Below are 27,505 nucleotides of genomic sequence, written 5' to 3'. Positions count from 1 at the left end.
ATTTTATTAATGAATTTAATATTGAATCATAAATATTAAAACAGATTGTAAACAAAACATAATCAAGACAGTATTACAATTATGTTGCTATTCTGAGCTTATCTATTTTAATGCTTTTTGATATTAAAAAAAGTCTTAACACCCTTTCCCTGCTACTGAATCTTTGCTGATAGTGAATAAAATCTACCAGGTACTCTTGTTCTCCTGAGAATTAATTATGAAGTGAAAATTAGCAAAAATCTGCCACATTATGATGATGATTTTCTTAAGAAAAAATTCAACAGAGAATTGACTTTCAAAGCTAGATTGCAGCAAGCCTTCAAAAATAGAGGCTCTGTCTGTATTCTTTTCTTTTATACTTTTAAGGTCAATGACAACAATAATAAATGGAAGGGTCAGATCACAGAAATACACCCAAAAAAAAAATTCTTTAGTAGCTATGACAAGTGAATTTAAGCTTCCATTAGAGGGCTGTCATGAAAACCTGTCAGCAAAATTTAAAGTAAAAACCCCTCAACTAAATGAAAAAGACTGTCATTCAGTTGAATCTTCTATTCAAAGATGAATGTCATTGCTTCTTAATAAATATCTAGAGATTAAAAAGAAAAAAAGATGTTAAAGTTATTTTCAGATTAGTAAATGGTCATAGGCTAACCTGAAAGATAGAATTCTGACTGTCTCAGCAATATCAAGGTCTTGGGTTCTTGAATTGAAACTAATTCCTGAAATTTGACAAATATTTTTTGTCTAGAGGTCTGCTTAATTTCAAGAATATACAGAGCCTTAAACTTTAATTAAAGGATCAAATGATACTATTACATTTACAGAAAAAAGAAAATTCATCTTTTACTGAGACTGCTCAGGATACAACTGGGGAAAAAAAACAGAATTAGTTGTACTCCAAGTTTGCTGCTGGGGTCACAGTGGAAACAGACAACTAAACGAATACCAGTGAAATACGATCTAGTGCAAAAAAAGAAATATTTCTAAAGTGCTATGGGAAGCATTGCCAGTTGGTCAGATTAGGAGAAGCCTTCTCAAGGAGACATTGGAGCTGAGTTAGAGGAGAAGGAAGGCTGCTAGGCAGAGAAGGGCGGAAGCAAGGTCAAGGAAAATGAAACATCCACCAAGGCATGGAGGCAGGTTCAGAGAGCCATTAGAAGATCCGGGAGCTGGTGTGCAAGGTGCATGTTGGGGGGTTCTAGAAAATAAGCCTGAAGAAGCAGGTCGAGATCAAATCTGAGGGCAATGTTGACCTTTGTTCTCTAATGTGAGGAGGAGACAATAAAGATTATTGGGACAGGAACTAATATGATCATATTTGATATTTAGAAACTTACCTCTGGCCATAGCAGCTGAAGGCTAAGTTAGAAGCTAATTAGAAGATAGTTACAACAATCTAGAAAAAAAGATGCAAGAGTCTGAACTAAAGCAGCAGCATAGGGTCTAAGAACCAAGTATGAAATTATAAGCTTTTGAAGTAATAGTTGAGCTCCCCCAACGGCAACGACTGACATTCAATCTTACATTTAAACCAAACATTTGAAGACATCTGAGGCAGACTGTTATATTTAAGAGTTATTTTTGTTTAATATGTCGAAAATTTATTTATCTTATTTAACTGATACTTATTCAGGTTACTTTTAAAAGATGTAAAGTGTGCTGATGAATGATTCTCACTTTAGTAATTATATATGCTATAGCACTCCAACTGGCATGTTAGCACATATTGCCTCAGACTACAGTATGACATGTTTCTTAAAGAGCAATGGAACTAATCAAATACACTTTCTTCTTCGTATATTAATCCAACTCTGTAAAGATTTATGAAGACTCTTAGGGAAGATTTTCATGTGATATCACTAAGTAATACATTATACTTACTCCTTAAAAGAGTCAACTAACTGGCGACCAGAAATACAAGATCACCACTAATGAGCAAATATTATGTCCAGCCAACAGGACTCAGTTATAGCTAATTCATTCATTCACTCATGTATTGAGTGCCTGGGCACTATGAATTCAAAGTAGAGACTTAACTAGTTAATTCAAAAAGAGAAAGTTCCCTCAGAGAACTAAGGAAACAATGGCCAGAGCCTCAATGATTATGAGTTTGTAAGTCAAATAAGAGAGCGCAAGACATGCCATACATAGGAGACGACACGCACAGAAGCCCACTAGCAAAAAGATTCTTGACCAATATTCCAATTTGGGAAACCCTGAGAACTAAAACATAGGATAAGTTGGGGTAGTAGCATGAGATAAAACACTCTATGTCATGCTAAGAAGTATTGATTTTACCCTGTAAGAAATAATGAGGCACTGAAGAATTTTAAGCAGAAGGCTAATGTAGGAAGATTTGAATGTTTTAAAAAATCATACAGGCTATGGAGAAAGAACTAGAGAGGATAAAGAAAGGGGGCTAGCTCAGGGTGGGGGCAGCCCATTAGAAGGTAATTACAATAATCAAGAGAAGAAATAATAAAGAACTGAATCAAGACTGATGCTGCAAACAGGACGGGAGGGGTAGGAAAATACATTATGAGGTAAAGTCAATCAGATTTAATGGTGAAGGGTGTGAGGAAAGGGGAAAGACTAGGATGATGCAGGTTTCTGAGTGGCCAAGGAAATGGTGTTGCCATAAACTGAGATAGAAAATATGGGGGGGGGGGCACATCAGCAAAGGAAAATTATTTTTTAATGCATAAAATTGTGTGACAGGACATGCCAGCCACAGAGGTGTGCCGCTCAGATTCAGAGAACCTGCTATGGGAAGCATAGCTGCCCAATAGGTCCAGCTGCTGCCCCTTTGGCTCCTTGGAGGCCATGCTTCCCCCTGGGGCTGCCTGCTAAAGTCAGCCCATTCCCATCCATAGCGGAAGGACACTCGCCTAGTGGGCAGCTTTTGCTCACGGAATGCCCCTCTGCTTGCCTGAGACTTTCTCAGAAGTGTGTTGCAGTCTGAGGTCTTCCTAACCAACCTGCCCTCTCTCTCCTCTCACAGGTGTTGAACCTGCATGGTGGTCTGAAGATCTCCCTGCCTGTCTCTGTTCCTTCTTTACCCTCCACAATATTTCCCCCAATCTCTTGCATGTTTAATCCCATTTTAGCATCTGTTTTTTAAAGGAGCCAAATAAACACAAGCAGTAGGTAGGGCATCAAGTAAGCAGTTGGGAGGACACGTTTATGAAGAATAGTGCACAGGAATCACTGAGCCTGGGGTTAGGATGAACCCGCTCCAGAAGTGCAGACCCTGAGCAACACCCTGCTAGCTTATAACACATTGTTACAAGCGCTAACAGCTGGAAAGTGTCTTTAGGCAAGAGGTAGACAACAGAAGACCCTTGGAATAGCTCATGTGGGTGAGGTTTTAGACAGCATAGATTATAATGCAGCATAGAAACCACAGACAGAGGAATTTTCAGCATCCACCATAGTCCTAACTTTAATCTGTGTATAACTAAGTAACATCCTATAATTCTTGGGTCCTCAGGCCAGTGTTGAAATAGAGCTGGGCTATGGGTTTGCTCCATCCTTTCCAAGCACAAGATACTAAGTATAAAAGATTTAGAAGGATAAGTCAACATTCGGTACTTAAGAACTGAGTGTTCCTCTGGTGAGTGGTAGTCTTTCCAACAGAACGCCATCTGACTCTGCCCCAGCAACACACACTTAATCCCCTTAGCACTGCGCCTGTGAGCATGTTTTTAAAGCTTTAATTGGCTATATAGATAATTATGGGGTGTGATTATTCGTGTTATAAAATATTTTAATATTAGTTCTGTCTCAACCTTACCTTGAACTTCTTCCATTTCCTTTGTAATTTGCCACATTATCGTGCACACAGTTGAAACCAAGCATTGTTACTAATGATAAGAATAATGATGTAATTTTATTCATAAGCCACCCAGAACTTCTTCATTCAAATCATTTATATGCCTGGATTCTCTAAGTGATTAGGACTTTAAATGTTTAGGTTTGCAAAAATCACTACAGTAAAACCATTAGTGTTTAAGCCACCTAGGATGCCAGCACTGGGCATACCCCCAGTTCTCATGGACAAAGATATGCTCACCTAGGTAGGGGCCACCTGGTATGCCTTAAAAAGGAAAAAAAAAATAAGACTATAGTTCTTAGAAAACATCCACTGTGGGTAGATAGAGGATAGAGAGAAAGAAAGAAGCCAAGATAAATTTATACTACAAAAACATGGTAATAATTCTAGTCTGTGTCAAGAATGTATGTCTGCACTTTTTATCTCAAAACAATTATACTACATGTTCCTTGCAAAGTCAGGCTATTTAAGATGATGGTGGGTTGATTTCAAACAACTACAGTAAAAGAAGAATTCAAACTGGAATTCTCCTTACACCAAGAGATAAATTGCATTATGTATTTGCCTCCAATTAATACATCAGAGGAACCATAAACAGAGGCAAGAAATGTTTTTATAGTCTAAAATCATCTTTCATCCAAATATTAGTAAAAACGTGTAGTTTTACATAGGACTGATCTCTCTTACAATCTCATCTGAAATGAAATAACTCAAAAATCATGATCATGTATTTAGCATATAGCACTTGGGAAAAAAATTATTCCACTTCTGCATATTAAAAAAATAAATAAATATTTGGCAAGTCTATATATTTAATTTATTGTCTTTCAAAATTATCTCTAACATATCATCAGGACCATAAGTATAGCAGTGTACATTAAACATTATTAAGGATATATACAGGTTAGCAAACAAAAGCCAAGATATAATATGCAATTGATAAAGTTCTAGCTCCATTTAAGACATTAATGAACACTGCAAAGGTAAGGTTTTATATTTTGTTAGTTGTTTTTCATCTTAGAATTGTTCAAATTACATAAACAAACATATAATGATTTACCTTTTTGAGCTTCTGGATCCATTAAGCGACGATCTAATGGATGACTATATACTGATGCTTTCTTGATCATTTCTTGAAAACTAGACAAATAATACATTAAAATATCAAATGGTAGCAATTAATTCAAAATGTGTTGAGTGCTTTTATATTTACCTAATAAAGTTTAACTTCAAATATAGCAGGGAAATTATATTGCAATCATATAATAATAAACCATGCTTTAAGAACTAGCATGGTAAAGCACACTCTGGCATTTCCTTGACAGGTTTGGAGAGAAAAACAACCCAGCCTTATGGTAGAAGGGATTTCCAGGAAGTGGCACTAGCCTGACTCTGGGGGATGGCATAATTGTTGTCACTGCTCTTCAACGGTTGAATTGGGGAATAGCAGCCAGGCTTTCTTAAACCAAGTTTGTTCTTCATGTCTTGTATCTGACCACTTTTGTTTGTATGCTTTAAAAACAGATGAATACGAATATATTTGCATATCTTGTATGAAGGGGGAAAAAAGAACTACCATGGAAACACAATCTAGCTAGTATAAATCAAAACTCAAAGAAAGGCTTCAGAGTCAGAAATTTTAGAAGCCACTGGAGAAAGAAAACAGTCTTCATCAGAGACAACCTCAGCTATCACAAAAAAAGACGTCATCTTTATATTGACTAGTCAGATAATAATCCTAAAACTTAAGAGGTAATTCAAACATTGAGAGAAAATGGCTTCCATTCAGTGTAGTAAAAAACCATACTATTAATCTAAAATAGAGCTTACGACATAGCAACAAATTCAAAGTTCATATTTTTCCCATCAATGTTTCATTAGCACATACCCTATGTCAAACAGCACAACTGCTAAATGGTTTTCTGAATATCTTCTACTTTAAAAAGAATCCATGCCATCTCCGCAAACATATTTAAAACTAAAGAAATTAAAGTATTTTATGCCTCTCAAATAGAGCATATCACTTGAGTAAGCTTAAACGAGTTGTTATTCCAATTTTGGAAAGCAATGATTTGATGTCTTACGTCTCAATGTTGGGTCATATAATAATCACGATACTACCATGAATTTATACATCACTCCTTTCTCAAGGATCCTAAAACATTTTTCACAGCCACCACACTCTTCTTTACAGTAAGTTAGAAGAAAATTATTTCCCCTAGAGTTTACAAACAAGGAAAACCAAAAGGTAAATTATATCCCTGAGGTCACATGGCTAAACAATACCAAAAGTGGTCATACATTTTTCCCAATATAGTTTCTCTTCCATTAAAGAAAGCAGTCTTTATTATACGTGTCTGCCTGAAGATCAACATTAAATGTTAAGTCTGGACATACCTAAACGAGTTAGCTGAGTTTCTGGAAGATTAAAAATTATCATCCACAACTTTTGATTTGCTGATGAGACCTCTGCGAGTGCCTGAAAGGCTAGCACCAAAGCATGCAGCTTGCTACTGTACACACTGGCAGGGAGTCCTGAAGAAGGAATTAGGATCCTGACAGCTGCAGCTTCGGAGCTTCTGGTGGTACAGCAACGAGGTGGGAATGCCCATAAATAAGGGGGCTGAGGGACAGTAGGAATATTCCACAGGAGTGTGCCATGAACAGAGCTAGAGTTGTTAATAGGTGAATATAAACCACTCTTGCACGTGAGTGAAGACTATTTCTGCGAAGCGATCCACTTTTCAATTTTGATGCCAAGAGTTATTTAAGACTACAGCTGTGGTGTCCTCAGAAATGGAGGTCATGTATTTTTCCTGTCACCTGTCTGGGGGCGAATCAACTACACCAGAATGTTTGAAAATGTGTGCAGCTGTGCTGTGGACACAGGAATCAAATTCCCAGGATTCTTTCCTACTCAGACTGAATAGGAAAGCTGAGGGTTATTGTCCACCTGTGCACCTGCACATGTGCATGCAGAGCTGCACCTCACAGTACATATAAATGCCCCATTCACAGAAAATATCCCTTTTCTTTATTACATTTATTGGGGTAGCACTGGTTAGTAACATTTGCAGGAGTACATTATAATTCGACATCTCTATACTCTATTGTGTGCTCACCACCCAAAGCCTAGTTTCCTTCCATCACCATATATTTGACCCCCTTTACCCACTTCGCCCCCCCACCCTTCTTCTCTGGTAACCACCATTCTGTTGTCTGTATCCATGAGTTCCTTTTGTTAGTTCATTTGTTACTTCTAGGTTTATATTCCACGAGTGAAATCATACGGTTTTTGTCCTCTACTGACTTATTTCACTTAGCATAATACTCTCAAAATCCATCCATGTCGTCGCAAATGGCAACGTCATCTTTTTCATGGCTGAGTAGTATTCATAAATATATATATATATATTACACATATGATTGGATAAAGATGTTTTATATATATATGTATATATATATATATATCACATCTTCTTTATCCAATCATCCACCAATGAACACTAAGGTTGTTTCCATGTCTTGGCTATTGTAAATAATGCTGTGATGAAAATAGGGCGTACATACGAGGTCTGACAATTAAGTTTGCGAACTTGTTGCAATGATGTTGCTAACCTTTTTTGATACCAGAGGGATTATTCATTATGAATTTGTACCAACTGGACAGTTAACCATGTTCACTATTTGTAAGTGCTGAAAAGGCTGCATGAAAAAGTTAGACGACCTGAACTTTTCGCCAATTCATGGCTCTTGCATCACGACAATGCACCAGCTCACACGGCACTGTCTGTGAGGGAGTTTTTAGCCAGTAAACAAATAACTGTATTGGAACTCCTTCCCTACTCACCTGATCTGGCTCCCCCTTTTTTCTTTACCCGAAGGTAAAGAAAATATTGAAAGGAAGACATTTTGATGACATTCAGGACATTGAGGGTAATACGAAGACAGCTTTGATGGCTATTCCAGAAAAAGAGTTCCAAAATTGCTTTGAAGGGTGGACTAGGCACTGGCATCAGTGCATAGCTTCCCAAGGGGAGTACTTTGAAGGTGACCATAGTGATATTCAGCAATGAGGTATGTAGCACATTTTCTAGGATGAGTTCGTGAACTTAATTGTCCAACCTCGTATATCTTTACGAATAAGTGTTTGAGTATGTTTCTGGTAAATACCCAGAAAAGAAATTGCTGGATCATATGGTAGTTCTGTTCTTAATAGCTTACGATTGGGGTAATTTTCATTATTGGGTAACATTGTTATTATAGATAACAAAATCACACAATAGTGTAAAGTTAAATAAGCTTTGTGTGGGTATAGCTTCTAAGAAATACTTTATATACCATGATGTACACAAAGTTAAATTAAGGCCACCTTAATATATTAGACAGGACTAGTAGTCTGGGAGCCTGATTTTAGTTATTCCTGTCAATAATCAGCTTGCGATTTTGGCATTTAGTGTTTCTTGGCTTCCTTTTCTAGAAACGGACATAAAAAGGCACACAACATATATTTGTGAGATGAATACAGCAGGTAAAAAAACATTCTGGAAACTGCAAAATCCTAAACAATGAAAACTATTATTCATAGGCAGTTAATTCTGGGCAGAGGATACTCTCTTTCTGGGCCTTTTTAAAAGAAGAATAAAGAATCATTTGATGAAAAAAAATCACCTTTTTCAAGGAGATATTTAAAAGATCACGAAACCTCAGTGCTGGATTTCTTGAGAGACAGAATCCCTAAACCAATCATCTAAACCGTCACGACGACAACGATTATTTCAATTATATTGTACAGTTTTAAAAGTGTACCGACTTTTGCCTCCAAATTTAAATAGCTTATAGCTCTTATATTGAGAACTAAAAAATTAGATCTTACACACACACACACACACACACACACACACAAAGCATCAGAGCTGCCAAAGCAGCCAAGAATTCCATGCTTCTGCTGATTATTGGTGTAAAGAGGTTTATAAGCCAAAGAGGACAACATGGAGGGATGCCAGCAAAGCTTTATGCTACAGACCTCACAGAACTGGGGAGACAAAAATGTTTGAAGCTGGCAAGGCAGCTAGGAATTGGGGACCTAAGATCCCAGAAAGGAATGGAGGAGTAATCCTGACACTCAGCACTGACTTGTCGTTCAATGTATTTGCTCAGCAAGATGTTTAGGCCAAGAGGCTCATTTTCCAAGCATAAAGTGGCTAAAAGCAGAGCAAAGCTCAAAAGAAGAGAGGAACACTCTGGCTGTCATTTCCAGGTACCTCTGGGAAACTACTTTTTAGAAACAGGGGAGACTAAAAGATGGAGTCTTACAAAGACTATAAACCAGTCTTGAATCCACTCAGTTCTGATCTGAGTGAGGTGATCATCCCCACGGCTGCTTGCCAGAAAATGTTCTGGAATCCTCTCTAGAGAAAGATCTAGAACATCTACAATTTTTACTACATAATGTCCAGCACTCAGTAAAAATTTACTAGCCATACCAAGAGTCAATAGAAATCCACAGGTGAACCAGATATTGGAGTTGTTTGAAATAGACTTCAAAGTAATGGTGATTAAGATGTCCAAAAATTGATGACAGGAATTACAGCAGAGAACTGGGATCTATAAAAATGAGTCAGACAGAATACAACTGAATATACAATAAATGAAATAAAGAGCTCACTAGCTTAATAGCAAATGTAGAGAAAGCTAAAGAAAATATTGAGCTGAAAGATAATTTTATAAAAAATGTATATGCTGGCCATCATCCTAAGTAAATAATAGGTATACCAACTTGCTTTATATAATGACAAATCAGCATTGCTGCTGTTTACCTATTTTATAAGTAAAATGGCATCTTGAATTTCAAGTTAGAAGATTTGGGTTCAGGCCATGCTTTCCTACTAGATGGGTGAATTTGGTAAACTTGTTTCTGCCTTTGTACAAGGATATAAGTTGGTCACAGGGTTAAGAGAAAAAAGGATATAATAAACTGTTCTTTAAATACTGCTCCTATGGCATAAATACTGTACCTATGGCATAAATACTGTATCTGTGTCCTACTAGTAGTCCTGAATATCCCCCTTTTCTCCTCTCCCTGGGTACCTGGCCCAGGTGGAAAAGACATTTCTGAGCATTTCTACTATATTCTGAAGAACATGCTCACTCAGGTCAATAGGATGGCAGCAAAAGTGATTTTTCTAGTCACCTTTAACATGAAACATTCTACTTGCCCTGGACTTTTGGTTCTTTCCTCTTCCAGCGGATAGAAATGCAGATGTAGCAATGACCCAGGGTAGACCACTCAAGCGACACAGCAGCCTAGGTAATGGCTGAACCTGAGACCCTGAACGGCCTCATGGTACACAATTGCATTACCAGCTTAGATTGACCAGACTGCTGAGTAAGACATAAATCATGTTCCAGCTCATTCAGGCCGCTGTATATGAACATCTCTTTGTTAGAGCAGCTTAGCCTTCACCCCACTATTAGTGCAAAACAAATGTGAATTATCAACCAAAAACAATAAAAATTCTTTAACAAAACTATCATCCTACCTACAAACACATGCAGAAAACTCCCAATTATAAGTAGTTTTGAGAAATGAAAATAACATGAAAAAGTCCCTCCTCCCCCCCAAAAAATCCTGCTTCAAATACCTCCAGAGAAAAGATGCACTAAGAAAAGATTTGAGTTTATTTATGTGGAGTGACTGTTGACTTTAGAAGGCTTCTAAAGAAGACTGATAGAAGCAGAAGACATTTCAAATTAGGAAGGAATAAATAATGAGCAAAGAAAAACAGCAGCTGTAGTCCAAATATGTGGGAAATTGGGCTGAAAAATAAATATAAGTGAGAGTCTATGAAAAGTATTCAGGAGTCACTCAAAGATTATTGAAGTACTTATTTGTATTTGTGTTTCACTGGTGAAGATTTTCAACTATTTGAAGACTGAGGGAAGGAAATCAGTAAAAATTGAAAATACCAAAATGTCAGAAAAGACAGACTGGGGAGGAGGACCGGAAGCCCAAAGAACCCAAACTCAAAGTAAGTAGGAATGCTATCCTCAGATTGTTCTTAACTCCACGTATCCAGAACTTTGGGAGTTGTTATTGTGACAGGTGTCAGCAGGAGGAATCCACAAACTACCCTTGGCTGGGCCACCCTAAAGAAACGGCTGTTAACAATAATCCTCTGGATGCCACTCTCAGTTACTCACCAGTTTAACTACAGCCCTGAGTCCCCAAGTGCATTTACACGTCAGTCAGTGTGGGATAACTGAAGTGCTTTAAAAGCCGAACATGACGGTACTGAGGTCCCCATGTACAGTTCATGCTCACAGCTGGGATCGTGCACCCCATATAGGTTTTCTAATTATTTCACTATAACCACAGCAGACATACTCTTCAAGTATGCTGCAGCAATGAGCTTCCCTCCTGCTATCCTTTTAAGTGGACCCTCAGAGAAAATGGGAAGCAGTGGGGGACAAGACTTTATGTAGCTGGGTAGAACCGCCACTGTTGTGAAATGAGAAATAAGGATACCTTTCTTCTTATCTAGGTTGGAAAGTCAGAGGGATGCATATCGAGAGTGAGTACTAATCAATATAAATCTTCCTTTTTGTTTCAAATGTCGTCAGAAAATATCAGACATTGTACAACAATAGAAACATGAACAGACAAAGAAATACAAGGAAATATTCATGAAGTAGAAAACACTAGAAAAATGTAACATATTTAAAAATAAATACATGCCAAGTTAAATACACTGTGCAGATATTTAATTTTATTATTTCCTCACAACAAATTCATTACAATATATTAACTTGTACCCAATTACAGAGAATATACATTTAAATTAGGTTTTTCTTTCTTCCTCTTGTACATCTCAGTTTCCTCTTTTTCTTCCCAAACACAGATCTGGCAGTCACCAGGACTTGTTTTGTTTTCTCTCGGTCATCATCACTGGAGCTGCTCGAAGTCGAACCTTCACCTTTGTCCCTTACAGGACCAAGTTCCAGTGTGTTCTGCAAACCTACAGAGCTGCCTTTTGCCTCTCCAGCGGCTTTTCCCCGCTGCATGTTCATGACAGACAAACACTCGGCACCCTCACTTGAGGATGTATTAGGTGACTGGGAGAGGTAGGCCTCCCCCAAAAACCCACCACATTCACTCTCTGGGTTAGAATCCAAAAGCCTCGCTCTTTTCAGGCTTGATGACTCTTTCCACTTATTTGCTGTGCTTCTCTTCTGGGTCTTACCTTTTGCCTTATCAGGGAACTCATATTCTTTCTCAATGGCAACAGAAACTGCTTCTATTTCACTGGCTGCTGCTTCTCTTTCTTTTCTCAGCATACACGTTACAGCTCTGTTAAGTCTCTGGCTCTTAATACCCTTAACATCTTGTTTCTCCTGTTGAGCTAATCTAAAGAAAGAATCAATTCGGAGCTGCGTCTAAAAAATAAAACAAAATAATAATAAATCAGACAAGCAAGTAAAGTTTCTAAAACAAATCAAAGAGCTCCACCTTGATCACTGGCATTGTATGACTCTTTCAGAGAATACTAATACATTCACTCTCAAAAGCCAGTCTCCCAAATTATTTACTCACGGTAAATTTACTTTCTAGGTCATACTTACTGCAGTACTTGCACCACCTCTGTCAACTAAGTCCTCTGTCCGCGTTTCTCAAATAAGAAATCCCTTCTTAGGCACTCAAAGAAAGTTAAATATTTTTTTTCAGTAGCCAAATACATCATCTTCTTTTGGAGCAACATAAGTTAATGGGGTTTATTTCTAAATTTCACTACCTCCTTCTTTTAAAAATATTATCATGATACAAAACCTTTAAGAGGCAAATTCACAGTATTATATGTTAGGACTAGTAAGAAATATTTATGCCTTTTGTTCAGCAAATTCACTTTTAGGAAGACATTCTTTAAAAATGGTTACATTTGGGAAGGTTATGTGCCTGATTTCATAACATTATGAAAACCTGAAAATTAAATGTCCACTAAATGAACTGAACCAATTAAGTTAAATCTCTTTGATGAAATGTAATCTGGTCATTTGAAATTATGAAATTATGGAATACACAGAAATAAAATATTTTAATAGATGGAGGGTAGATATATCAAATTGCATTTATCTATGATAACAAATATATATGGGAAGGAGAGGGGACATTAAAAAAATAAAGCTAAATGTCAATATCTATATTAGAGGAAGTAGACAAGTAATTTTAATTCATTTTTTCACTTTCTAATTTGGGGGGATACAAACTTATATTAACTTCTACAAAGTAATAAATTTTATTACAACAAAATTTATCTGAAATTAAGGAATGATCAATCACTAAGCCGAGGAGCCTTATCTGTTGGCGTACAATGTTTCCCAGTAGGGAACGTCATTAAACAATGGGAAACTATGGAAATGTCTCAGTTTTGTTTATATTTTTCCAAAACCAGCCCAACCTAATATGTCTTACAAGAAATGGTCTCATTTCTGCTAAAAGGTTTACTTTTATGTATGTTTTGTGGGTTGCCTCTGGGGTAAGAGGTTTCTGTGTGGGTAGGAACACACTCGCAGATGAAGCAAGTCAGTTACCGACATAGGGGATCTGAGGACCACATAAAGGCCTTTTTCTCCTCAAAAATCTCCTCTGCGATACAGTATAATGACTGAACTGCTACCTTTGATGATTCATCCACAGAATTAAAGAGCATTAACATATTAATGATCAGAAATACTTTGGACTGAATACTTCCTAGACTTGTCAAATATAAAAGTAGCTCTGAAAGGATAAAATATTTAACTATAAAAACAAATCCATTATTAGATTGGTTTTTTCAAAGTCAGAATGAATCAAAAGGACACCAAAGTCTAGCCCAAGGGTGACATTAGAAAGTGAAAAAAAAGTCCAATTTTTCTGTTTTCCTCTGTTCTCTTATCTGAAGTATAATCATTCAAAAATGTATGTTACATGCTCTAAAATAAAAGAGTAACTGGTCTTTAACAACTGCCACTCACAGCCTTCCTGGGTTTACTCTTTATCCTGAACTTAGGAAAAGAGCTGCCGTGACTACCTGCTGGGCATTCAGTTGCTTTAACACTGGAAAGAGAGACTCATCCGTCTTCGTCCTGTTCCAGCCAAAATATCGCTGACAAAATATGCAGGCAGTTAAAGACTCATACATGTTTCTAAAGATATTTGAGCAAGTGATAAATACGAAGGTCCAAAGAGCCCATCCTTCATTCCATTTCCCATTATCTCCAAACATTTTCATATTTATAAAGATTAAATGTGGTAAAAGAAAGAGTAACAAAACAAATAACTCTAACATAATCATCTGGCACTATGTACTTTTCAATATCCTCTAAGACAAAAACATATCCAACTCTCCTTTTAGGTCATCAAAGACTCGTGGCTATTGAAAAACCTTCACCCAGAGTAAAAACAGGCTGCAGATATTAGACATTATCTTTGAAAGATAAAAACTGTAGTTAGATTAACTGTATTGCAAACTTTTAAACACTTAATCAAATGATTATTTAAATATGTAGAAAAGGAACATCAGTAACAAAAAGAACAAAACTAATTATCTTTCCAAATAAATAATACTTAAGTATGTTGTTATAGCTATGAAAGCTTATCACTACTATTTCAAATAAAAATCCTCTTTGAAACTAAGGATATTGTTTAATGGATAGAGACTTTCAGTTTTACACAATGAAAAGAATTATGGATATGGATGGTGGTGATAGTTGCACAAAAATGTGAATGTTTTAATATTATTGAAATACACACTTAAAATGGTTAAGAAAGTAAATTTTATGTGCATTTTACCACCAAAAAAAAAAAACCAAAGGAGAGAGGAAAAGGAACTAAAGGAATGTCTTAGATGAATGGAATATTAAGAAAAAAACCGATCCAACTTCATGTTTTAAACCAAAACACATATTTGCCTCAGTGTTCCTTGATGTTTTCAGTAAAAGGATATTCTCTAATTTTGTCAAGATCAGGTTTCCCCCACAGAAACGATTCCCTGGAGTCATTCACCACAGGTTTCAGGTAAGCATCTGCAACAGCTGGGTTGGGAAAGCCAGGTGAGAGTTGCAACTTTCGTAATTTTTTTTTCACTTTAGTGTCATAAGGATTAGGTCTAATCTTCTTATTTTTTTGAGCTTCGTGCCACCACTCTCTATAAGGCAAAGGAAACAAGTCTTTATAAAGCAAAAAGACATAGTAGATGCACTTCAGATAAAGAGCTAAACTTAAAGTTAGGTGACATAAACTCAAATGCTAATTCCCAAACAATGCCTATAACCTACAGAATACAAATGTTATTATTTTCAGTGCTATTAATCACAATGTATAATGATAGAAAACATTGATTAAAGCTCACTCTGTGCCTCGCATTGTATTAACTGGTCTACACATCCAATCATCACACATGTTCCACTGCTTCACATACTCCGTAGTAGCCACTGACTCAGATTTGTGGGCTAAGCAATTTTTTCGCTTCACCGATGCAGGAGTGCCATCTAGCACTAAAAAGGACTAACTACAGATTCCACTGTAGGATCAAAACACAAAAAGGAAAAAAAGATCTTTCTTCATCAATTTTACAATACTACCGTGTTTCCCCGAAAATAAGACCTAGCCAGACAATCAGCTCTCATGCGTCTTTTGGAGCAAAAATTAATATAAGACCCGGTCTTATTTTACTATAATATAAGGCCGGGTATAATACAACGATATGATGTGATATGATATGATATGACATATGATATGATACTGGGTCTTATGTTAATTTTTGGTGCAAAAGACGCATTAGAGCTGATTGTCCGGGGAGGTCTTATTTTCAGGGAAACGGTATTTCTAAGAGTGCACTGAGAAGATACCTATATTTCTCCCTTCCTTTTTTTTTGAATTTTCCTCTTTGAAATAGCTATCATAATTGCCAGTTAGGAGGACTGGCACAACATTCTATGAGCTCATCAAAGCAAAAGGATCACCCCCTCCGTAAAGCAAGAGGGCCAGGCACTTAACGTAAAGATGAAAGATGGCACCTGCCAATCACTTGGGCTGTGGGGACACAATAGAGAGTGGTAACGTCTGAGATAAAATTGAAGGATTTGTGCCCAGGCCAAGTCAGTAGGGTGGAATTGCTGTTCTCTGCTCCAGCTGTTTCAGGGTTTATTTAGGATTTGGAGCAAGTAATTTCAGATCTCATTTTCCCCCAAGAGAATCCAAAATTTTCTGGGAAATTTCCCCAAATTTAAATGTTGGTAGCCAATTCAAAATGAAAGAAGAGGGCACTGTGTAGGCCAAATCAAACACAACTGGCTGAATTCAGCCTGCAGGACCAGAGAAGCTCTACTTTAAAGGGAACCTGACCAGCCAGAATCTGCTTGAGAAAAGGGGAAAGCAGGGAAGAAAGCAAAGCAACACGCTTTCCACTGCTTCTTTAGTTCTTTACCTCTGCATTTGTCCTAACCCTCTTGATCCATGCACTGCTGAGGCTTCCCCTATTTATCATCAGCAAGCTAGAGGACCAAAGGCAGAAATTGTTAACACTGACTGTAAACGTGTAAGCCATTCAACTGGCAGCAAACGAGAAAAAATTGTTGAAATAAAAGAAAAATGGCATAAACAGCCTAAGCACTAAATCAGAACCATAAACTGTTAATAAACATGAAATAAATCACTCTCGCTAGTAATTAGGATACCAAATTGAAAAGTTACATATCATTTTCACTTAGCCTACAACAATACTCAGATAAGAACCTAAACATAAGGACATTCAAATCAATGTCTGTTTATACTTTAAAAAAACAGAAATAACAATAGGCATTTGATTAATCATCATATGTCGAAAAACTATTAATGGATTTATTAAAAAACAATGAAATAAACCTGTACATTGATAATAGGCCTTGTTTTATCACCAAATGAGTTCCAGATAATACAAAAAGTATAGAGCATCATCCCATTCTTGTAGAAAAACGAATACACACACTCTTACATGAGTATACATGTGTAGGTATACACCTGACCCTTGAACAATGTGGGGTTCGGTGGCACTGATCCCCGTACAACCGAAAATCCGCATTATTAACTTTTGACTACCCAAAAATTACTCCAGTCATCCCTCGGTATAAAGGGGGATTGGTTCCCGAATCCCCTGCAGATACCAAAACCCATGGATGCCCAAGTCCCTTATATAAAATGGCTTAGAGCAATGCATCTGGTCAGCCTTCTGTATCCACCAATTCCCAAACGCAGATTGAAAATATTGTGTAGTGACTGAAAAAAATTCACATATCAGTGGATCCATGCAGTTCAAAACCATGTTGTTCAAGGGTCAAATGTGTGTGTATGTGTGTATCTATACCGTATATGTGTGTGTGTGTGTGTGTCTGTGTGTGTCGGGGGTAACAAAAAAATATATACAAGTGGACACTTTGGTCAACGTTGCTCAAGCAGTAGTTTGCAGTAATCAGAAGTGTATGGGCGCTGATGGTACCACTTTGAGCACCTCTTGTAATTGCAGAAGTCAAACGTGACTTGTATTCATCTTTTGTTATCGGTATATATTGAGTATTACAATTTTAATACAATTTTCCTTTTTAAAATGTGTATACATTTTTTTGGCACTGCCTGTATATGTAGACTGTATGTGGAAAGTCTAAAATTATACAAACCAAAATGATAATTGTAATCTTTTTAATCCATATTTTATAATTTTTCTATTATGTATTTATTATTTGTATAAAAGTTATTTTTAGTTTTTCAAGTTATTTAAATACCATGACCTACAAGCTACCTAATAACGTACCTCCAGGATATACATTTCCTCATAAATAAAATTATGAAAAGAGAGATAAAGAAAGCCTAAAGTAAAATACATTGGTATGTGTGCTAAGGCTGGAGGATAGCAATCTGATTAAACAATTTTGTATTTAAGTGGTAATTCTAATCACTGATTCTTCAGACCAGAACATCCCGAAATCTTTCAAACAGAGGAGATACAATGGAGAAAACACTAAAGAATCATTAAATAATCTTTCAAATAGTACCTCATGACAAACTGATGGTTTAAAAATGCCATCACAATCTCCTAAAAAGACTAAAAGCCACTAAACTGTGCACTTTAAAAGAAATGAAATGTATGGCATGTATGTTTTAAATTTTTTAGAAAGATGCCACCAAGGGGCAATCTTAAGAAAGAACTACTTTCACAGACATAATCCTAACTACCACCATCTCAGAATCTCCAAAACTGCCCTGTACCCCAAGGACAGGGCAGCTCTGGGTCGTGGGTGGAATACGACCCTCCCACTGAATATATCACAGTATACGTGTACATGTGGTAAGAAAAGGGTAGCAGTACCTGATATAAAGTTCCTGGCATTCCATTTCCATGCCCCTCTCTGGCCGACCTCTTTCAGAACACTCAACACATAGAAGTACAAGTAGGTGTTTGTTTCTCTGTCACCCCCAATAGTGTGGGAGCTGCATGAGGGCACATGAGGGTCTATGAATTTAGTCATCTTTCCTATCCCAACCTAACCCAGTGTCTAGCACAAAGCAGCTACTCATATTCAATAAACATATGAATGAATGAAACAACAACTTCTACATACCTAGGAAATCTTACAGAACAGGCTTTGTACCTCTGAATTAGGATAAGCCTGGCAACACTGAAAAAAAAAGGTCTCTGGTTCCATCAGAATTCTAGAAATGAACTTTAGCAACCCCAACCAATACCTCCTTCTGTTTTCTCAATGAACAATGATCTGTGACAGTTCATGGCGTAAACAATGGTTCCGTTTGTTAATCTGAGTATTTATACAGATATCTGAATTAAAGAAATTAAGAAAGAACTTACGAGAATTTTAGGAGAGGTTCCAGGCCATGTCCAGGAAATTCATTGAGAATTTCCATGGCTGTAACACAACCTACAGTTGGTATCCCTTCTGTGTAATCACTTCCAAGCAAATAGGCCAAATTTATTAATTTGTTCCGATCCAATCCTACAAAAGTAAAAATTATTATATGTATTTAAATTTTATTTTATAAACATTTATTACACAACATTTATAGACAGTTTATTATATATGTATGTGTATATACATTCTCATCCAACATAGATATCTCTTATTTACTATTTGAAAATAGATTCTTTTTTTAAAATAACATTCTGTTAAGAATTTTAAAGTTTCATCCACCCTCACAGCTTTAAATACCATCTATATTCTGATCCACGAATTTAGCTCTCTAGCTTGGATTTCTCCTCTGAACCAGTCACACATATTCAACTCTTACCTTAACCTCTGCATGTGGACATCTAATGGGCACGTCAGATGTAACAAATCCAAGCCTGGATCCTCCTCTCTCTCTTGTCCCACTGCTCCTCCCCAGTCTCCCTCCTATTAATGGTGAGTCCATTCTACCAGCTGCTCAGGAGGGGGAGTCATCCCTGACTGTTCTTCTCTCACATCACACACTCAGTCCACCTACAAATCCTTGCTATCGCACAATAGATCCGATCCCACTTGGTTTTGGCATCCTCCTTCCTCTGATATTAACTCTTGCCATTCTCCTCCTCATTCACTCACACTGGCCTTTATTACTTTGCTTGGGCTATGACAACAAAGTACCCAGACTGGCTGGCTTAAACAACAGGAATTTATTTCCTCATAGTTCTGGAGGCTAGAAGTCTGAAATCAAGATGTGGGCAAGGTTAGTTTCGTCTGAAGGCCTCTCTCCTTGGCCTGCAAATGGCCATATTCTCCACATGTCTTCACATGGTCCTCCCTCCTCCCTCTATGCCCTAATCTCTTCTTGTAACATAAGGACACCAGTGAGATTGGATTCAGGCCCACCCTAATGACCTCACTTAATAATTATCTCTTTAAACACTCTATCTCCAAATACAGGCACATTATGAGGTACCGGGGGTTAAGACTACAATATATGCATTTTGAGAAGACACAACTCTACCCAGAAGCACCTGTTGCTTCCCTAGAACACACCAATCAAGCTTCTGCCCAAGGGCCTTTGCACACGCCAATCTCTGTCTGACACACTCATCGCTAAGGTACATATAACACTTGCTCCCTCTTTCCTTTAGATCCCAGACCCAAAGTTACCTACTAGTAAAGCCTTTCCGGACCACAATTCTACATAAAACAGTACATGCACTTCCTGTGACTCTCTTCTCTCTTTCATCGCTTTATTTTTCTATATGGCACATACTACTGTCCATTTATGACTTATGTATTTTTTTAATCATGTTTCTCCTACTAGACTGTTTTATTCTCTGATGTTTCCTCATTTCCAAGAACAACAACAGTCATAGGAGGAATCACTCAATATGTGTTTGCTGGGTAAATGGGAGAGTGAAAGACTGCCGGAAGCACAAGCATAGGGCCGTGAGGTTGTTCATGATTCCAGCAGGAGTGACTCCTACCTTCCTCCCCCCTCTACCACCTTTATTTCACTCTCGAGATCTCAGGTAACCAGTCAAAGTTGAACCAAGTCGGATGATTAAACTGCAGAAAATGCCTAAACATACTAGGATTTTAATTTCTTAAATTCTAATTTAAAAATCCTATTCCTCTAATAAGCAAAAAAAACACTTATATAAAAACTTGTACAGACTACCATTTCTATTAATACACCAAATTAGTTCCTTGGAAAGAAAAAAATACTACAAATTCTGAAGGGAAATTTCACAAATAATCGTACTCATACTCTGAAGTCTTACCTAATTGGTTGTGAAAGTCCACATACTGGTAGTATTCTACAAACTTGTTTTTATTAAAGAAGTTTTTATAGACATGCCGTGCTCCAAATAGCCAAATGTCACTATCATCGGTGATTGTTCCGGAAGTTTGATCAGTCAGGTCCAGGATGGCGCACTGAGCCTCTGCTTCCATGGGAGCCTCGATGTAGGGAATTCCAAATAGGCGAAGAAGTTCCTAAAGAGAGAAACACAATGACCCTGACTGAAATGCAGTACCAGGTCCTGACCCAGAAATGGGAGTGCTTAAACATTTAACACATGCCCTGGGAGAATCTGACTGAGTAAAATTATCAATGGGTATCATTAAGAGGCCCAAGTTGGTACACCTACCTGGCTCTCCAAAAACATCTGTCCTGTAACAGTAGCAGCAATCCGTTCTTGCTGCTGTTTTTGAGCTTTCAATGAATTCTGTTGAGCTAAAAGGCTGCTCTCCAGAGTTTCCAGCTCCTCCTATAAAATAATTTCATTTGTAGATAATTATACTAATACAAATAAATTCATTTGTTACAAAAGCCTGCATTTAGTCTGACTGAAATCAGCAATAAGTTTTTCTCCTTATGTTTTCCACTTAGATTCCTGAGCAAGCCTGTAATATCTTTGGAGTTCCCTCACTAAATAACATGGAAAGTAGAGACTATCTTAGCCAGCCGCCTACATAAAAAGGAGCCCTCAGCAAGAACAAGAAGATGCATGCAAATAGCTAATAAATATTCATCTAGTAACTCCTTGACACTCACAATATACTTAACATGGATGGCTTCCTTAGCAATAAGTTAAAGAACACCATAACATTATTACCAAATCAATATCTTGCCATTCAGTGAACGAACTGTCTGTATCTTTTTCAGTCTCCTCATGTGGCTCAATACCCAAGGCCTCGCTTTCAGGGTTGTCTCTTAGGAGGCCCTCAGAGTCACCAGTGGCTTCTTCTTTCTTAGTCCCTATTGGTTCCTCTTTACTTTGTCCAGAGAAAGGTTTGGAAGCTTCAGATAACTCGGCTTGAGGTTCATCATCACTAATTATACTCCGCACTTCAATGAAACTTCCTGTACCAAAATAATAAGGTCACTTTATTTACAACTGAAATATTAAAATCATCCTGAATTCATCAAGAGTTTTCCAAAGTATACTGAAAAATGAGAGAAAAGATCTAAATGTAATAGAAAACAAGTAATATAGTAGCATACTACCATTAAATTTAATAATAAATGCCTATAACTTCAAAGTAAGCCTTTTCAATTAAATAAACTGGCACTGTTTTTGAAATTAGGAACCAATCATTCAAATATTTGCATACTGCTTTACAAATACATTCTTTAAATTAACTAATATTGTTTCAAAATTCAAAAGGGAGACGTACTGGGGTATGTAAATAATCGTGGAGGCTGTAAAATAAGTTTCTGTGCAATTTCACTATGAACATAGTAGAAAATAAATCTGTGACTTAGCGGAAGAAACCCTGGTAAGTACCCAAGAGAAACAGCTCTTCTTCCACTTTCCTTCTCTCCTCTCCTATGTCTTTTCTTTAAAAAATACGTATTGATTCCCTTCCTTCCCTTCAGACAGAGGGGGCTAGGTCAGAGGGGGCTACACCATTGGGATGAAGGGGGCAAGGGCTCTCAGCCGGGGGGCTGGGGCAAGGAGACAGCCTAAGCCAAGGAAGAGGCCAGTGGGATCAGGAGATGGTGACATAGAGAGAGAGAAAATGAGCAAATAAGTAACTATATCGAACTTAATGGGAGCAAGGTTTCTCACTGCTAGAAAGGGAAATTACAAAGGTGGCGGCTAGAATGAAATCTGTGATGTTGAATTGTAACTGCAGACATCAGTGTGAATTTATGAATTTTAATATATAGATAGATTAGATGTGTGTAGGTATATACCTAAATATATTTCCTGGCTTTGGGGCTGCGAGGGCCTGAGGCAATGACACCCCAACAACAATTAAGCTTACTCATGTGCAGATCTTGATTTCTAAGTACCATGCCACTACAAGGAACCAGGTCTCCTTGGCGAAATGGCTAGTTTCAGGGGGAAAGGCAGGGAAAATACAAGATAAACCTGAATCATCTTGACCAGAAAGTAATGTTCAAAATATAACAGAGAATTGTCAAAAGTCACGGGAGCCAGCTTGAAGGGACAAATTGGCCACTGGCCAAAGCTGGGACAATTTGGGCAACAAAGTGAAGTATGGTAGTATAACTCACTAAATAAAATAGGAATCCCTGAGTCTAAACTAATACAAAAAAGTTCTAAATGGGGAGAAGGGAAAGAGCTTCCTTCTAGTAGGATGCCAACTAATAAATACGTAAGAAATGGTGGAGTTAGAAAACAACCATTTTTGGCAACCATTACAGCATAATTTATTCAGGTAAAAACCATTAATGGATGCTAAAACAAGTGGGTGAAGGTCTGTTCAGGAACAGCATTTATTTACACAGCCCCCCAAAAATCCTTTCCATAAAATACTTATTAATTACAAAGGGGAAATAGCAACCTTAAAGTAGAGAAATCGAGCAGACACCAGGAAAAAAATTAGCGTGGGGGGAGGCGTTGTATGTGTGTGCAGTCTTCTTTTTATTTGCAGCAGTTATGTTCTATAAAGTCACTAAGAACACTAAATACATGAATACTGAATATTTGCTCCTATAGGAAATATATTTATAATCCTATATCCTAAAAACAACTCATCTTGGTAAATTCTATTTACTTTACAAACAAGAAAACAAGGTTCAGGAGTGTTAAGAGATTTTCCTGAGGCCACCCTACTAACTAGTGCCAGAGTTGGGATTCAAAACCTGTCCAATTGGCCCCAGAGCTTCTTGTCTACACTGCACACTGCTCTTTCCCATCTCCACCCTCTGGCCATCTCTGTAGGAGAGCTGAAGCAAGAAGGCAGAGTGTCACCTTGCTCAATCTCAGCTGGGAACAGTGCTGCAACTCAAATTTTAGCTGTCCTATGCATGTCCACGAAATGACCACAACGACACTGATAGGAGTATTGATTCTGGGGTTACAAGTAAGTTTTAGTGAGTAGGTAATTCCACAAATACGGAATCTGAAGAATGAGGATCGACCATACAAAAGTGTGTACAGATATAAATATATAATATACATATGTACATACAGATGGGCAGGCAGGCAGAGAGATGATAAAGCAGAGGTAGTAAAATGCTAGCTGCTCAAGTACTGGGTGAAGGAACCCGAATATTTTGTAACATTCTTTTGACTTTCTTAAGTTTGTTAATTATTTCTAAATAAAAAGTTAAAAGAACTAAAAGGAAACTCACCTTTACCTTCACCAATTAGGGCACTCCCTCCCTTTAAAAACAACAAAAAGAACAGCAAAACAGGAAAGGGCAATATGCCATTATTAGTTGTGCCTTTCGTAGGCAAAGTTACCTCACCTTTCTGGGTCTTCAGTTCATCAGCTGTAGAGAGCGGGAACTGTACCATCCTAAAGGAACTCTCAGTTCCTACAGAGGTGAATTCTATCATTCTTTATCTCCAAAAGAAAACAAGCACTTACCATCAGATTCACTTTCTTCAGAGTCGATTTCCATTGATTCCACGAACTTTGGAATTGAAATTAAATCCTGGCCTGCAGATTCCACAACCTCATGTTCTTGGATGGTTTTCAGGAAATTCTCAGGCTCTCTAGCATTAAGTGATACTGCATTTTCTAAGTTACTTATTGCCTTTGAAGGGACACTTAGTGTGTTATTCGCTTCTTGCAAACTCGCAGTGCCAGTAATTTCAGAAGCAGGATTTTTTTCATGCTCTATTTCATCATCACTTGAAAGAACAGAAGAATCATATTTATTCTGAGCTGGACAAAGATCTTGTTGTAGCTCAAGCACTTTGGTGTATGTTTCGTGCCTTGATATAGAACTTGGACTCGTCAGAGATGCTGATGTCAGTTCCCTTCCACTCGGAAGCCCAGGTGCATTCGTAGGTCCAACCACTGCGTTTTCTAAAGGAGTTAGAGCTTCTCTATCATTAACTGTAGGCTCATCGTTTGTCTGAAAGGCTTCATTAACCATGTAAATAAATGGCATTTGTTCTTTTGGAACGCTAGATTCACTGCCCTGACAAAAGCCTGTACTTGACAAAGGAGCTGAGTCTGTCAGCTCTTTTTCATTATTAGTGTTGATTACATGTTCCTCTACAAAGTTCACACTGGTTGAATGAGGCACTGGTGTCAGCAGTACTCCGTTTCCATCTCTCGTTTTAAGTCCGTCATCAGTTTCCTCATCAGAACTGATTATAAGCAGCTTCCTCGCTGCTGGCCCTCCCGTCTGCACATCATTCCCGGCATGCACTTTCACATCTTCATCATCATCAAGAGCTCCCTGAATAGCTAAGAGAGTCCGTGGTGATATGGACCCTCCTTCTACAGTAGCAGATGCATCGCTCTTATTGTGCTGCCTTTGATTCCCACTCTCCAACTCCTCTTCGGAGCTACTTCCCAGCATGGCAGCTTGCAGAGCCAGTAAAGTTCGTGGAGAAGGAGGGGTAGCATCAGGTTCTTTCTCTGGCTGCAGTTTTTCACATGGAGACGATTTCATGTCAGAACGCATGCTGTGCATTTTGCTGAAAGATGGAAAAGACTCTGAATCCACTTCTGCAACTTTCTTAGCTTGTATACCTTAAGAAAAATTAAAACAATCTCACTATATAGTTTTACAGTATAACAATATACTTTTAATAACATGAAAAAGAGTATCCTGGTTCTCATAAATGAAATTATGTATTTTCATTTAATCAGCAACTAAAAGTTAATTCATTAGTTAATTTTAAAGTGGGTTGGTACAATAGTAAATAATCCATTAATCGCTACATACAATTATTACATAAGTAGGACATCATTAATATTACCCAGGGGTGGTAGTTGATACAATTCAGAGATACAATGTATTTTTGGCTTTTAACCATCAAATAAGTGATGGTGCCCAGTACCTTTTATCAAGATATAATGTGAAGTGTCTTCAGAGACCACTCTCCTTGACTCTACCTCCTTCAAAAAGCCCCCTTCATCTTCATATTGCCTTCGGATTTGTCCTGAATGTTGCTGATTCATTTCCTTTTGGACATTTTCTATGTGCTGGTTTAGTTGGTTTTTTTTAAGTAAGCCTTTGAGCTGGTACTGTGAAAAGTCATTGGACTCCTAAAGCAAAATAAGTAAAATCATTTTTATATTAAACACAGATATTACTGTATTTCTATTTGCCCAAAAGTGGATAAAGAGCAACTGATTTTTTTCATGGGTGGCATTTTCGCACTATAAAAGTAAAATCTGAACACAGGGAAAAACTATAACTTACTGTAAACTTTAAAACAAAAAAAGCTGGACAAAAGAAAAGAAACCATGGATAGTGTCTATGACATAATCACTTATTCAAAAAACATGTATTGAGCATGTAGGGATGCCAGGCACTGAGACATTCTGATTATGGTTTAACAGACGCCTTTCTAATGCAAGTAAATATGCAAGTAAAGTACTCAGCACAGTCCCAGGCACATAAAAAACTCAATAAATCATAGCAATCACAGTTAGTAACAGTTAACATTTACAAAGCCATTTCCTGTGTAAGGCATTCTTCTAAGTGCTTTTATATGTATTACCCCATTTTATTCTCAACCACCGATGAGACAAATATCATTGTCTCCATTCTACAAATGAAGAAACTGAGGTTCAGTAACCTCCTTAGAACCACATAGCTAGTAAGGGTAGACCTAGGAGCAAAAGCAGATCTGTTGATTAATGTTACACTATATTGCTCCCATCACTACTATGATTATTACTGTTACTCTTCTTATCATCATTACTATTATCAATGCATTTGCCCAATGTACACATGATAGAAAGGTCCAACCTGGATGACTGTGACCTTCCCTCAGCTATCAGAACTACAGACCCAGTGAGCTGCTGCACAATTACCACCTCCTTAGTGTACCAATCCCCGAGGCCCTGTGGTTGGCAGAAGGGAGTAAAGGGGAACAAATCATTAAGAACTGTCTCTCTTCTCCCATTCCTTCCCACTGCTATTTATTTAATCCAAATTCTATTTCCTCCAAGACCAGCCCAACATCTTTTCAGACTCAAGAAATAAAATGATTGAGCAACTGAGCCTGGATTTTTCCCAAAATGAAAATAAATTTACTTCTGTCCTTTGTATATCATTTCTGTGTATCTTAGCATTTTCCTATGTTCACATTCTTCATGGCAAAACAGAAAGGAGTGATGGGAAAATACCTCCTGCTCTTTTCATACATTTGGGTATCAATTTAAGAAATGTTAAAAAGTCTGTAGATAAAATAATACTACATCCATTCATTAGAAATAATAATGCTGCAAAAGTTTATATTCTGTCCTACAGTGAGTTAAAAGAGAATGATATTAGAAATAGTAGGTGATAGCAGTAGAAAGGAAAACAACTCATTCACTAACTGAAGAGAGTAATAATTAAGGGTGTGGCATGATTAGAAGACATGCTCCACAAAACCTAACTCTGCACAATACCCTCCTCTGGATTTCTGTGGCTGTGGAGCCACCATTATGTTCTAAGTTAAGAAATTTACTACTAAATTCCCTATTACCACTGTCCAGAAAGAGAGAGAGGGAATATGGAGATCCAGCTATATGTCTAGCTCTGCAGCACAGGAAGAGATACCTGGGATTTCCAGTTAGAACAAACTTTTCCACTGTGATTAGGGTCTATATTACATTCTACAATGTATATTATGGGTTAAAATAACTTTTATGAATTCACCTAAGAGTTTAACCACTAAGCATATATTGGGCACTCGCTATTAGAAAGATACTGACCTAGGTGCTGAAAATACAAAGATGAGCAAGATAGGCATATTTGGG

The 27,505-nt window shown here is 37.4% G+C and overlaps 2 protein-coding genes across 5 annotated transcripts in view; both read right to left on the bottom strand.

The window, feature by feature from the left end:
- The window catches only part of LOC117021114 (putative methyltransferase-like protein 21E pseudogene), a 53,141-nt gene extending 46,196 nt beyond the window's left edge, over positions 1 to 6,945 (bottom strand). For 2 of the 3 annotated variants that reach the window (XM_033103894.1, XM_033103892.1), the window contains exons 1-2: positions 6,233 to 6,945; positions 4,896 to 4,975 (exon numbers count right to left, since the gene is read on the bottom strand). In XM_033103894.1, coding sequence (XP_032959785.1) covers positions 4,896 to 4,965 — 70 coding nt within the window. In that variant the 5' untranslated portion in view covers positions 4,966 to 4,975; positions 6,233 to 6,945. Of the gene's footprint in view, positions 1 to 4,895; positions 4,992 to 6,232 lie in introns of those variants that run through there. The other variant, XM_033103893.1, reaches the window with a different exon arrangement.
- Positions 6,946 to 11,594: 4,649 nt separating this feature from the next.
- LOC117021754 (basic immunoglobulin-like variable motif-containing protein) overlaps positions 11,595 to 27,505 on the bottom strand; it is a 58,115-nt gene continuing 42,204 nt past the window's right edge. For both annotated transcript variants that reach the window (XM_033105089.1, XM_033105083.1), the window contains 9 exons: positions 25,591 to 25,798; positions 24,161 to 25,279; positions 21,430 to 21,677; positions 20,962 to 21,081; positions 20,593 to 20,806; positions 18,712 to 18,856; positions 14,818 to 15,018; positions 13,903 to 13,987; positions 11,595 to 12,271 (listed from right to left, as the gene is read on the bottom strand). In XM_033105089.1, the coding sequence (XP_032960980.1) occupies positions 11,672 to 12,271; positions 13,903 to 13,987; positions 14,818 to 15,018; positions 18,712 to 18,856; positions 20,593 to 20,806; positions 20,962 to 21,081; positions 21,430 to 21,677; positions 24,161 to 25,279; positions 25,591 to 25,798 (2,940 nt within the window). In that variant the 3' untranslated portion in view covers positions 11,595 to 11,671. The remainder of the gene's footprint in view (positions 12,272 to 13,902; positions 13,988 to 14,817; positions 15,019 to 18,711; positions 18,857 to 20,592; positions 20,807 to 20,961; positions 21,082 to 21,429; positions 21,678 to 24,160; positions 25,280 to 25,590; positions 25,799 to 27,505) is intronic.

The sequence above is a fragment of the Rhinolophus ferrumequinum genome, chromosome 4 (genome assembly GCF_004115265.2).
Source record: "Rhinolophus ferrumequinum isolate MPI-CBG mRhiFer1 chromosome 4, mRhiFer1_v1.p, whole genome shotgun sequence".
NCBI classification, from domain to species: domain Eukaryota; kingdom Metazoa; phylum Chordata; class Mammalia; order Chiroptera; family Rhinolophidae; genus Rhinolophus; species Rhinolophus ferrumequinum.
This window is presented reverse-complemented; position numbering and strand designations above follow the sequence as displayed.